At 33.7% G+C, this 14187-nt stretch overlaps 3 protein-coding genes across 3 annotated transcripts; all 3 read left to right on the top strand.

Annotated features, from left to right (window-relative positions):
* Positions 1-1386: 1386 nt before the first annotated feature.
* On the top strand, positions 1387-9093 carry LOC120331608 (sodium-coupled monocarboxylate transporter 1-like). The gene is made up of 13 exons (XM_039398707.2): positions 1387-1507; positions 3597-3700; positions 4060-4248; positions 4425-4490; positions 4629-4748; positions 5091-5245; positions 6344-6484; positions 6964-7182; positions 7379-7491; positions 7825-7982; positions 8238-8464; positions 8554-8663; positions 8853-9093. The coding sequence occupies exons 1-13, from the start codon at positions 1456-1458 to the stop codon at positions 8984-8986; spliced, it is 1788 nt and encodes a 595-aa protein (XP_039254641.2). The 5' UTR covers positions 1387-1455; the 3' UTR covers positions 8987-9093.
* An 833-nt stretch (positions 9094-9926) lies between these two features.
* LOC144424489 (kelch-like protein diablo) lies at positions 9927-10565 on the top strand. The gene has a single exon (XM_078113844.1). It carries the CDS (start codon positions 9927-9929, stop codon positions 10563-10565), a length of 639 nt encoding a protein of 212 aa, XP_077969970.1.
* On the top strand, positions 10532-12909 carry LOC120331592 (uncharacterized). Its single transcript, XM_078113983.1, has 2 exons — positions 10532-11831; positions 12509-12909. Exons 1-2 carry the CDS (start codon positions 10600-10602, stop codon positions 12597-12599), a joined length of 1323 nt encoding a protein of 440 aa, XP_077970109.1. The 5' UTR covers positions 10532-10599; the 3' UTR covers positions 12600-12909.
* Positions 12910-14187: the final 1278 nt, after the last annotated feature.

The raw sequence follows: 14187 nt of genomic DNA on the forward strand, positions 1-14187 counted from the left end.
ATATATGCATCATCAAGTACACATTAAAGTGGTGCATTTGGTTATCGTGGTTGACATTCAAGAATTATTCATCTGAGAACGTAACAAGCAATCTTTAGGGTTTCACGAAATTATATCTACAAATCGGTACAACCTACTATGAAAACAACAACAACGATTTACAACGTTTCCTCTGTAAATCTAGTTTTTTTTTCGTTTTGGGCTAGTGCGCGCGCCATTACAAGAGCCTATTTTTGTTGTATCTATTTTGCAAGCATTTTCGCAGGCGATTAGTTATTTAAAATTACAATGTATAGTGCAAAAAGTACTTTTCTTTTCGGTTTGAGAACGTTGGTAAAAATAGATGTACTGTAATTAAGAACTTGTGTATAGCTATTGAAGTTACGCGTAACATATGAGGTCATTTCTCACTGCAGATTGCAGAAATTTAGAAATAAGGCTTGTCTTTTTGATAAATTATTTGCCGACAGAATAGTATATTTCTGGGTATTTCTATTGCGTTTTGTCATCAATTTACCATGAGTAAATATAAAAATAATATGCACCGGTAATATTTAGTGCATACATATAGCGAAAGGAAATACGCTAATGAGCAAATAATATCGGGAGGTCGAGTTTTTATTATTGCATTACCAAATGCATTTCGTCGCACTAAGTTCTTGGAAAAACTAGCCCATACCGCGGGTGTAATAAATTGAATTCGAGCAATTGCAAGAGAATAAATATCTATCAGTGAGCATTTGATGTTTCACGTTTTGACGAGACTGCCAAATGCGCAGCTGGTGAATGCTGATGTCAAAGAGTCACTTTATGTTGAGTTTATCGATAGCATTCAGGCTATTCATTCACTATTTTTTTTTTGATTGCTGCTGAGTCAAAAAAATGCCGCACTACTGCAATGTACAATACTAATTTTTTCAGCCTAGGAAACATTTGAAATTTAAGCAAACACGCCGTGAACGATCAAAAAATTCTTCATTGTTGAAATGAAAACGATTTCAAAAATCTCATCGTGTTGTTTTGACAAAGTAATCTTGCAACCGGAGGTTTTATTCGAGTATGAGTTTAAAAATAGTTTTTAAATATACAGGCATGAACGTCGTATATATATTGTTTTTCTGATCAACAATTTCAGAAACCGACGAATCAATAGTGAATTGCAAGACCGTCAGTAGTCGATACGATGAAAAATTATTTTCAGAGAATTGACTTGAGGAGCAAATAACCTGAAATAAGCGTGCCAAACTTTGAAAATCTTAGTCATTAGTATTTCGTTTAGTTACCAACAATATTTTATATCTCCTAAACAGGTCGCAGTACCATAAAATATAGTGAGTATGTAACCTTAAATATAACATATATAACTCCTATTTATATTGTAAAAACAGTTTTACTTTCAGTATATTAATCGGAACTGCTATTTCGTGCAAAATTGTTGCAAATTAACACGTTGCCATGGATAATTCTGAAGATTATTTTCATCCAGCAGATTTCGTCATTTTTGGCGGTAAGTTTATTTGTACGTCTTGGAACGTGATTTAATAATGCTTGTACTATAGTATAAAATCTTTAGCATACTTCAAGCATTGAATCATTGCAAAGCGAGCAAACGGTATATGCATTCACCTATGACACTTCTGCCGTGAATGACTGCAGTTATTTTGTTTAGTCAGTAAACTGAATGCCTTCCGTCATGTATTCTGTTTTTATTCTGATAATGGCACAATTATTACAGTATAGAAAATTATACCGCAGTGAGTCTTTAAAAACGTGCTGGTAAAAAACAATAAATAACTTGTATCTGTATTTTTTTTTTAAATCATCGAAGATGTATTGTTGAACCATGAAAACTAGTTTTTTTTTTTAAAAACATGTGATGCATTTAAGAGGGGCTCCAACTTGAGTATAGATTTTTATTAATCAGCCCTTAGAATTTCAGAATGAAAATATTCAAACAATGTTATGAGGAAGATGACAGTAAAGTAATTTATGATCAGTATATTTTTATATTTGGCATTCATTTTGAATTTCAAGTTTTAATTCATCATTTGAGGTAATTTGGCAACGGTCCGTGTCACGGCGAACAACAGTGGAATGTCATTTCTTGCAACATGCAAATAAGAGATTAATGAAACAACAGATGCGTAATACGAATAAATCAATGATGTGAAAGTAAGATTGAGTATCACACAATTATCCAAAATACTTTGCTTCCTGTAACTAATACTTTCATACATTGTATGTATATACAATAAAAAATAAAAGAAAACTGTAGGGTTCAATAAAATATGTATTCTAAAAACAGTAGAGAACCCAGCGCATTAATATTAACATGATTTTTCAACTAACTCTATCTAATTCAACTGTTCCATGGAATCCTGAATATAATGATATACATTACATTATAAAAAATAAACAAATATTTGTGGTGAGGGTATTGATAAAATTCTATTGTCATGAGTAATCATTCCTTCTAATTATGCAAACTTTTTTTTCTAGCGACTAGCGACATTTTTGGATTCATATTTTATTTTTAGACGAAGCAAATTACTGTACATTACAATCCAAATTTAAAATAGAAAAACAGCTGTCGATAACACGATTCTTATATAAAGTAATTTATATATACATATATAAATATAATATAAGTTAAATCGAACAGAAAGATATTGTGCGTTTCGATTAAATAAATGGTTTGATTTATTTCCTCTATTTATACCTTTTTACTGTACATGACTTCTCGGTATTTTCAGCTCACAATAAGGCAAAGGTCACTATCAAACACACATAAATACAAACGTTTGTGTCTTATTCAATTTCCGCACTGTTTTACAAGTATAATTATATTATTAAATAGGGTCATAGAACTCTAACCTTTATAAATGTATTTTTCAAATTAATATTTACTGCTGTATTTTTGTTTTATGCATCCCTCTTCCGGGGTATTTAAATTGTTCCATTTGCACGCACATCGAGTAGAGCTATTAGGACCAAATCGGTTGGCACTATTTGGCATAATTTTCTACGAATTATGCACCATAACAAGTCAGAATATTTAAAATGTGCATACATGGCAATTGAATGAATCAAAAGATGTTTCGGAATAATATAACCAGTCATTTTTAAATACGGCTTGTTTGTACAGAATTTCAAATGCCTTTGAAACAAATTTCAAAAATATTTTTGTAATTTTTACAAAATCTAAATTGGATTGCTAAAACCTTATTCTGACACGAAAACGTCAATATATTGTTACGCAAAGTGTACGTAAACCTTCCTATGATTATGTTCATTTTATATTGAATAATAACATTACCATCAAGCAGGATTGCACAAAGCACTTTAGTACTAGCTCCCCCTTATTCTCTCTCTTTTTTTGAAGTCTGATTCGAAACAAACCTCAACAGAAAACAGATTAGAATCTGTTTTTGTTTATCAAATTGTGGTGATATACCTTCCATCGAAAAACTTTTCGAAGCTAACGTCATATCCCTTACATTTCATCGGAAATAAAAAAAAATACATGGGATATTTTACAAATACAAAACATCCTTTGCTTCCATGAAAAATTGAAATAAATATGATGTTTTTTTTAGCAATGCTCCTGATTTCAACTATCATTGGAATATTCTTCGCTGTTAGAGACAGATCAAATAATTCTACAGATAACTATTATTTTGCTGGAAGAAAAGCGAATCCGGTGAGTTCCCCATTATTATCAATATGCTGCAAATGCATTGCAAATGTGGAAATAGTTTGATATGTAGACTACTAGATGTTCTTTGCTTAAGATAGTTTACTCGTGATATAGGCCCGAATTTCTGTCAGTAATTTTTGGTGAATATAAAGGCTGTGTTGCGAAATGACATTTTTTTGTCACTTGGAAGGCAACTTAATTTGGTATGTTAAAGAAAAGCATAACATATATATGTATTTTCCCTACACAATATTTATAAAATATGGAAACTAAGAAAATATTAATTTAGTTTCAAAGCCAACGACCTTGAAAATGACCGTTCCAACTTTATTTATAAACTTCTCTATTTCCTTTGATTTCAGATTCCAGTAGCTTTATCGCTCATTGTGTCATTTGTTTCTGCAATTGCTGTTATCGGTTTACCAGTAGAAGTATATTTGCACGGAACAACGTTTGCGTGGAATACTATAGCTCAGCTCATTGCAACAATCATTGCAATTTTATATTATATTCCCGTGTATCACAGATTGCGATTGAAAAGTGTGTATGAGGTACGTAAATTGGATATATATAATGTTTAATTGTGCTTTGTATTACTGTTGAGATTGGATTTTTCATTCTTTAGTTACATCGATAAATAAATGGATTGTGGATCATAATTTTATCTAGATTGCTTAAATATTTTTCAATCACGTCAATCAATATTTATAATGTTTTTCTTTTTCAGTACCTTGAACTACGATTTCATGTCAGCGTAAGAAAGGTTGCCTCATTACTTGCAATGCTGAATCTGGTATAAAAATTTTGATTTCTCGATACATACCCCTGTTATTAAAACACAAAAATAGATTGGAAAATTACGATTACCAACCTCGAAAACGGTGGGAAAATAGAGAATTTCGGTTTTCAACATTTTCAACTTTATGTTTAGATTCTTTATTTGGGAGTCGTGATTTACATGCCATCACTGACACTGAGTGCTGTTACTCCACTTAGTCTTTACTGGGCAATAGCCTTAACCAGTGTTATTTGCACGTTTTACACAGCCGTGGTAAGTACAGTATTTCAAGATTAGTTTTAAATAAACCGGAACTTAAAATAAATGCCTAGAGGAAAATTTTCGGGGAATAGTAAGAGTAATGGTGGGTAGGTATATCAGATCTTTTATTTTCGGTACTTACATAACAAATGGGGTTGGTCCAAGCTATGTTCCTCACTTTGTCATTTAAACTTTGTTGGCAAATCTTTTCTAATGTTTAAAACTTCAATAGATACAAATATCGATGTTTTGAATCAGATTACGGTTTATGAAATGTTACTATATGTCTACACAGATTAAATGAGATGTTCCTTTCAAGACTAATAGTTAACAACTATTTTTAACATGTTACAGGGAGGAATGAAAGCCGTGATATGGACGGATGTGTTTCAATCTGGAATAATGATGGCTGGAATGTTGTCTGTCTTCATTCAAGGTGTAATCACATTAGGTGGAATAGAACCGTTAAGAGAAGCAGCTGATAGAGGAGGAAGAAGCAATTTTCTGACGTGGGTTACACATACATTTCAAAAGCAATACTGTTTTCTAATCACCCTATTAATCTATATTTTGTGGCGTTTTGGTTACTAAATATTGATTAGAGCAACAATGTTTTCTTGCAATAGCGTCGTTTGTGGTGACCAAGAATATGATGTTGGCGGAAACCGTTAAAAACACCCATAAAATATCTACCATTAGGGTAACATTAGATTGTGATTCACTATCCATCATCTCACATCAAAATTATAAAAATGTTAAAAAAGATTGAGAATTTTGTTTAACGTTTAAAAAATGTTGATCAAAAACTTATCCTCAAATTTTGACCGAAATAAGAATTACAATTCAATGCTCAATTCATTTCAGTCTGTTTAAATACCAATGTGCCCAACAACAATTACAAGTTACAAGTAGACTAATTAATTATTGTTTCTAAAAATAATTCTATGCAAAAATATGTTCAATTTCAATTCCACGCACTGACGTACAATTTAAAATATAATCAATAATGTCGGGTTAACAAAAGTGCATTCTATTAATCGGATTTAGCGGACATGCAGTAAAAACCAGGGATGCCCAACACATCACATTTACCATCGAAATCTAAAATAAACCAGATGAAAAAAATACCAACATTCTTTGGGAGATTAAGTCTAAATGCCTCTTTTTTATATCATCTATAATTAAAATAAAATTATATTATCGGTAGGCGATGATGTAGAAAGAAGCCTTTTGGGCAGACATGAGTTTCGAATAATGGTATTTGATTCTAGACAAACTTGTTTCAAAACAAACATCGTTTTGTTACAACAAATTTTATCAATTTAACAATTGATTTACGATAATAAAATTCGTTTTAATTATCACGGTAAGTCACTTTCAACTTTTTAATTGAATTACTTCGAGACAAGTCAGAATTTTTTTTACACCATAATGTCCATAGGAGTTTGCATAATACTGAGCAACGCTCTTTATTCAAAGAGGATTCTAAAAGCCGATCGTTGACAGCGATTCCAAATGAGACATGATAGCAATGTATTATACAAATTTCCAGACATCCTACTGTTCAGTTCATTACACTCGAATTAATTTTTTCTTTTTTTTGAAAGGTTCACTTTTGACCCAAGAACTCGCAGCACGTTCTGGACAGTTGCATTTGGACTGGGATTAAATGCATGTTTTGAAACTGGTTGTAATCAAGTTTACATTCAGAGATATCTATCTTGCAAGACTGTCAAAACGGCAAGAATGTAAGTACGACAGCCGATAATGTCAACGGGAAGTATGAACTTTACATATAGTGCCCTCGGTCAATTATTGATAAGATTGCGTTTCAGCTAAGCATCCAATATTCTTAACATTATGATGTGTATACAAATTTTGTGATCGATGTAGCATCAAATGCGATGCCAGAGTATAATACCTAATATTTCACACTAGCAAAATATGTAAAAAGAAAGCTAAAATTGAATGAAAATGTAATTTTTCTAGCCAGGAATAACAGAGGGAAAACTTTTCTGATTCTCCGACGACTACTCAAAAATGTTCAAAATCCATAGCAATTATTATTAGCTTCGTATTCAAATGTCAATGAATACGGAGGTATATATAATATCTTTTATTATTTTGTCTCATCATAATGAAATTAGTATTTTTCCAATTGAAACTTCATTAATTGTTAACTTAATTAATTGCTAAAAGTAAATTAACATAGTTTATTTGTGTTTAGAGCATTGCTACTTACATTGGCTCCTGGATTCTTTTTCACATTAATTTCGGTAGCAAACGGATTGGTAATGTATGCTTTCTTTGAGGGCTGCGATCCACACAAGGCAGGTATAGTCGAGAAAGTGGATCAAATTATTCCACGACTTGCTCTTCAAATATTTCAACATGCCCCCGGAATGGCTGGATTATTTGTATCTGCTGCATATTGTGGAACACTCAGGTAAATGTTCACAATATATAATATAGTAAATTGTATTTATGAAACTAATTCACAAAGTTATGTAAATTTGGAGAGAATGCATCAAATTATCGTTTCACAATGCCATATTGCGGGTAACGTTTTCTAACTATGCCACATTAACCATTTCTCATAATCTTAAAAATGATTAAATCTAAGTGCTTTATGCCATTTAAAGCTCGGTGTCGTCTGGAGTCAACGCATTGTCAGCGTTGACAATGATGGATTTTATATCGCCATTCTTTCCCAACATGTCACCAAGAATCAAAGTTTGGTTGAGCAAGGGATTAAGTAAGATATTTTTTTAACATTGATTAATTAAACAACTGACGTACATTAATTAGCGACTAACTGTCTTTTAATTTCAATAATTTTGACAATAAATATTTTGCAGAACAATAAAACCCATTCGATCAACCTATTACCAGTAACCATTAAAATATATCATAAACAAATTTTTTCAAATTTCTATGAAAACTTGAATACCAGGCACTATTTTCAAATATCTAAATTTGGCCAAATATATTGTGTATTTTGTGTTTGTGTTAAACTATATACTAATAACCATTTCCTCTTGTCTATATATAATATTTACTTCGACATATTTTCTTATCTGTTTCAAAGCATTATGTTTTGGACTACTTGTCATGGCTCTGGCATACATAATATCTTTCTCCGACGCAAATATCATCGAAATAGTGGTTTCAATATCAGGCTTTATTGGAGGTCCAATGATCGGTATATTCACGATGGGACTGTTCTTTCCTTGGATCAACTACTTGGTTAGATTTTTACAATTATTAGGGTTAAACAATAATTAATAAAAAGGTAGTTGTTTTCTTGATAGCAATGTTTAGGAACGATCGTGGCTTTCGAACTTTGAGCAACAGCGCAGAGAAATACACCCATATTTTTTCAGCATTTTTGGCTCAGTTCAATACAAGCAAATATGCAATCGGTCATGTATTTTGAAGTCTTTTCAATATAAATCTTACATGAGACAAAAGTTAAGCTTTTTCGTTTTTATATTTCTGTAGGGGGCACTTGTTGGATTGATATTAGGTTGGGCAGCAGCAACTTGGGTCGGGTTAACTGCAATGTACGTTACCCAATACGAAGGATCTAACAAACAGTTACCGATCTCGATAGACAACTGCACCGCGCTACCTACATCAGCCACAGACATGAATATGACAACAACCTATATGACGCCGACCACAACGTCATTTGAGGGATCTGGATACAATTTCACAACTACTGAAAGGTTCAATAGTTTTTCTCGCTTTGGCATGCTTTATAAAACGAGCCACATAGAGATAGATATATATATATATAATTTTCGTTTATTTTCAGTTATAATCCTCGCATCAACACAACTTTCTACTCTATGTCACCGTTTCTTTACGGCGTTTGGGGTTTCTTAGTAACTGTCTTCTTTGGCCATGTTATTTCTCTTATTTCTGGTAAGTATAATCACATTATGAATTTTTTTTTAACCAACCATCTTTTAACCAACACGAGATGTTACAATGGTTACTAATCTGATCGGTGAGGAGAGACCAATATATTCAATATGGTTAGCAGAAAGCTATTTATTAGCTATAGCGTCTGTTTGGGTAAAAAGGATCACAGTTTTCTTTGTTATTTTATAGGATTCAATAAGCCTTCAGAAGCAAACCCAGATTTGTTTATGCCATTCCTGCCGATAAAAGCTTTTCGTTTTGGTGTTCCGAAACGCAGTAAGAGGAAGATCGAAGTTGAAGAGGAGAATGAGTCACCAATGTGAACAAAAATGCAAAAGACAATCCTCAGCCCGTTTGTAAATACTAGAAATGTGGAAAAGATCAAATCCTGACGAACGCTGATTTATTGATACATATCATGGAAAATAAAATAAAACAACAAACTTCAGTCTGAATGTTAGCATTTTGAAAGTTTAGCATTCTGATTAAAACACGCGTTTTAGGTAATAGACAAATGTTTACATTTTCTAGAAATATACCATTTTTTTTCTTAAATGTTTCATTTGATTTTCAACATACCTCCATTGTTTTTTTGATTTGTTTGTTATAATCCATATACAGGAGCAAATGAAATAAATAATATGATGACCAAATAGCCCGTGAATTCATTTCAATAGATAAATATACAAAAATATGTCTTACATTTCGTGTTGTTCCCCAAAATGAATATTTAGTTTTGGGTTCAATTGACGTAGAATAGCGAATTTTTCGATTAGGCCTCTCGTTTTACGGAGCAAAAGAGACGGATAAATGAGTTGCTAGAGGGCGTACACCGGACACACCGTTAAAAATAAATCTATAAACTGCTGTTTGAAACACTCAGTAAAATGTATAGTACTCAGCGAACCTTGGATTTGGATTTTATGTCTATGTATATAAACTCATGCTATCATGTATCGCGACTGGAACTAAATCTTGTCTTGAATCTCAAATCACGGAAAATAGTTTGTATACTTCCAGCTTTTGTTTTGAATACGTGATTTCAACAACATTTCAGCGGTATTGGATATATACAGATTATTAGCTATAGAACTGGTACGAATTGTCTTTGCTGAAATGCGATACGTTAGTCTCGACAATGAAGCGATTTGTTAGTTAAACATTATCTAAAACGCTCTATGCTCTGTTGGTTTAACATCATTCGGTGTAGCATATTATGCTTTGTGTCATACTGGAGTATATGTTCACTGAATAACGGATACAATGGCAGCGACTTCTTACAAATCTAGACATGCCAATAGTTTTCTTGTATCCGTCGAATCGCTAAGGAAGAATACAGTCATTTGTGACTTTAAAATTAAAGTAGGAGGGTGTATATTTCCCGTACACCGGACGGTACTGGCGGCGTGTTCAGAGTACTTCAAGGCAATGCTTTCACACGATATGAAAGAATCAAAAGAAGGAATCGTCGAACTGAAAGATGTAGACGAAAATGCTGTGGAAAAGGCAATCTATTTTATGTATAATGGCGAGGCAGAAGTGAAAATAGATGAAGTACAAAGTATTCTCCATGTGTCTCGTTTTATGCAACTAGAAATATTGAACGAAATCTGTCTCGATAGCATGAAAAATAACATATCAGTAGATACAGTATTTTGTATAAGAAGTATTGCTTGTCTATATTCCTTTGATGACCTAACTCAACGTTGTGAAACATTTATCGAAGTGAATTTTGAAGAAATTATTTTGACGGAGGATTTTGCTTCAATAACCAAGGCTGACATTTTAGATTTTTTGGGGAAATTAAATGTCAGTCATGAGCTTCTTTGGCAGAGCGTTCTTTCATGGATAAAGTACAGTTCGAAAGCATCATCTCGCAGAGTTTCTACAACAATGTTTTAAACGAGATGTTCCAAACACATTCATTTTGAAGGTTATGTGGACAAACAAAAATCTCCAGAAATCGAAACAGTGTAAAGAAATCCTTGAGAATAAGCTATTTTTGCATCCACAAGACTTAAAATCATGGATTGATGTGGATAATGTATTCATCGTTTACAACCTGTCAAAAACTTGCAATCATGTGAATACATCTTCAATTAAAGGTGAGGTTCATATATTCATGAGGGAAAACTTTGAAAATATAACTGAAAATGAAGAATGGAATAAACTGGAAGTGGATGACGTATTGAGTATCCTAGGAGATCCTGAGGTCATTTGTACTTCCGAGAAGGTCAAGTGGGAAGCAGTTTTAAAGTGGGTGAAACATGAACATTCGAGAACAAATTTATTTCCTAATTTGTTCAAACTTTTAGATCTAACATTATTTTCTGCTCAATTTATTCAAGAAATAATAAAACGTGACAAATTAGTTAAAGAATCGCCAGAATGCATCAAACTAATATCAGATGAAGGATTACAAAATAATGAGTCCAACAACAATTCAATGGGTAAAACTGATAAAAAAGATGAAAAATCATTTTCAAATGGCAGTACTTCTCGGGCCGCAGAAAATTTACAGACTCATAATATGCTTAAATTTTTTCAAAGCATAACTCTCCACCCAAAAAGAGAAGTAAGACAAAGCCGAAGTCAAATATCAAAACCAACGACCAATGACAAAATATCGATGGAAGTTTGTCCAATTCAATCGGGCGATCGATCTCGGAATGACGACTTTTCACTGGATCACCAAGCGACGTCCTGTAACGCATCAGCGGTTGAATCGAGTGAACATTGTAACAGTGAATCTTCTCATCCACATTGGCAGTGGCCTCCACCACATCACCCTCACGGTTTTCCACCACATCACCCCCCTCCGCATCATCGACATCCTCCTTCACCACATCACCCGCCTCCGCATCCTGGACATCCTCCTCCACCACATCACCCCCCTCCGCATCATCGACATTCTCCTCCACCACATCACCCCCCTCCGCATCATCGACATCCTCCTCCACCACATCACCCCCCTCCGCATCATCGACATTCTCCTCCACCACATCACCCCCCTCCTCATCATCGACATTCTCCTCCACCACATCACCCGCCTCCGCATCCTGGACATCCACACTTTCCTGGAAGAGGTTGGAGACGACATCACCACCATCATCGTCCTGGTGGTTTTGGACCTCCCGGCCGCGGCCGCTGGAGGTTTCCCATGCGCGGGTAAGTCATAGGTTACATCACTTTTACACACCTTGTATTTCTATACAGCAATCAATATATTTAATTATATCAATTACTTATATCACAACAAACAAACATAGTGTGATGTAAATGATAATGTAAAATGAACAAAATGAATGGGCTTTTATTTTAGCTGCCGTTTGTTCATCTAGGTCAGGGATGGCGAATCAGTAACCCGTGGATCACAAAGTGACTCACCCCGTTTTTTGGTGACCCGCCAAGTCACGAATTGTAGAAAAGCATCACCAACATTTTACTGATGAAAATTGATAATGAAACCGACCTTACTTTATTCAACAACTAGTGAGCTACTATTAAAGTAGCCCTATACCGTTATTCATCTTATGGTATAGCAAATTCCGTACAATATTATTGATCCATTCATTTCTCACTACATCTGTTATTACGACCGTAGAATATTTTTGGGGTAGCTCTAGGCCTGAACTAGATACTACTATACATTTGGTTTATTTCCCATATACAATGCTGTTTAAAAAACAAAATTTTATACACATATTTTAACGACTACAGAAATAATATTCCTATTTATTTCTAATACGTGTGTGTATACACAAAGCAGGCTATGTCGAGTGAGTAACAGAGCAAAAAATTCGATATCTCGTATATTTCCAATGGAACTTTATATTTTGTTGCAGGCGACGAACACCTCCGACAAGAGAGGAGTGGAATGATTATGTTGAAGTAATGGAACGTACTTTGTTCGATGACGCTACTGAAGAACATTGACTACTTTGAACATTGACTACAAAAAAATGAGTTTGGTTGTATGCTCACTGCCATCTAAGGACGCCAGATAATGATTGATTTGGCGAAAAATAAACGATTTGAATGGGGATGGGTGGAAGTGTCATTTTTTCGAAAAAATTAAGTACTTGGACAGCAACAGACTCTAGTGTTAACATTCATTACCTAATACATAACAGGGCAGCCCAATAGTGATAATCTTAGTCCGGCAGAGTCAGGGACGAATCTCGTTCTGGGACATAAAGTTTATTTTATTGTTTAGATATAATCTTGATCACATAAATAATGATGACGGCGGGTGCTGTGGATCTTATACTGTTGAGCATTTTTTCTATATACGTTTTCATTTGCATACGTATGCAAAATATCAACCCAAAATCTGTTTTTTTTTTCATATTATTCACTTTATTTCTGTTTATATAAACAAATATTTCAGAACTACATGGCTTATTTCTGAATATATAATTACATTGAATCTTTTTGTAATGTCAGAAATTTAGTTTTAGCATCACGAATGATAGTTTATTTCACTTATATAAGGCAAGATCCGTATTCTGTCGCATTTCATATGTTTTCCCCGAGTATGTTATTTTTCATACATGAAGCTTCAGTGCTGGGAAAATATTTTATTAGTTAAAATATATTGAGCGATTCGGCCTTTACATGTCAAGGAACAGTTATGGAAATGAGCAATTTCTGTTCTACTTACATCTACTAACCACAAGTAATGTAATTTATATAAAGCAAATACTTCAAACGGAGCACTCTTCTAAATTTCCAATTAGAAGTGCGCCCAGGAATCTTTCCGGTTCTACATTGCCTACACAGTTTATTATATCTTTGTGTTGGTGGAGGATATGTGAATCCGATATGTGCACCTGCAATGCCAGAATAGTTGAGTCAAACACTTAGATAACTAGGACATCACACATTTTCTCCGAATGCTTCGGTTGTACGTAGTAACGCTCAGTTTCATACTCATCAAGTTTTACGTGTTTATGAACCTATAGGACAGGGATGGCGAACCTTTTTCAATGAATGGGTCAAAAAATATATTTTTATCGCGGAACAGAATAAAGTGGGTCACAGATATATAATCAATGTTTATATCTATAGGAAACTTACGAAACAAATCTTATCTTCTCTTGGTGTAGTTTTGGGATTTATTTATGCAGCACTTCTATCAGGGACTTTTTATGGCTCTCGATTTTATGAAATTAGAGTGCGAAAACACGCATATGAGTTAACGAAAACGTTTAGGATGATGCGGCAAATTATTTTACGGTTCCTAAGGGTTTGGAGAAAATTCCATTCTGATAGTGTTATATTTTTCGATCAGCTTTCAACCACATTAGGGCATTTTGTACCGCCCCGTTGTTATTTCAGATTTCTAGGTTTTTATTTCAAGTCTGAAAGATTTTGTTTTCGCAACCGCATTGTAGGCGAGAAACTAATAAACTGCAAAGTAGCATCTGGTTCTCGTATAACCCCTAAAACAGTCTGCAAATGGACCTCCGAAAGAGACGAGATGTTGCGAGAAATAAACAGATCAATTGCATTGTTATGTCAT

Source organism: Styela clava, chromosome 6 (genome assembly GCF_964204865.1).
Source record: "Styela clava chromosome 6, kaStyClav1.hap1.2, whole genome shotgun sequence".
NCBI lineage: Eukaryota > Metazoa > Chordata > Ascidiacea > Stolidobranchia > Styelidae > Styela > Styela clava.

Coding starts and splice junctions, on each gene's coding strand:
- LOC120331608 (XM_039398707.2), top strand. CDS start 1,456: ATGGATAATTCTGAAGATTATTTTCATCCAGCAGATTTCGTCATTTTT. Junction 3,701..4,059: donor CTGGAAGAAAAGCGAATCCG/GTGAGTTCCCCA, acceptor CTTTGATTTCAG/ATTCCAGTAGCTTTATCGCT. Junction 5,246..6,343: donor GGAAGAAGCAATTTTCTGAC/GTGGGTTACACA, acceptor TTTTTTTGAAAG/GTTCACTTTTGACCCAAGAA.
- LOC144424489 (XM_078113844.1), top strand. CDS start 9,927: ATGGCAGCGACTTCTTACAAATCTAGACATGCCAATAGTTTTCTTGTA.
- LOC120331592 (XM_078113983.1), top strand. CDS start 10,600: ATGTGGACAAACAAAAATCTCCAGAAATCGAAACAGTGTAAAGAAATC. Junction 11,832..12,508: donor TGGAGGTTTCCCATGCGCGG/GTAAGTCATAGG, acceptor ATTTTGTTGCAG/GCGACGAACACCTCCGACAA.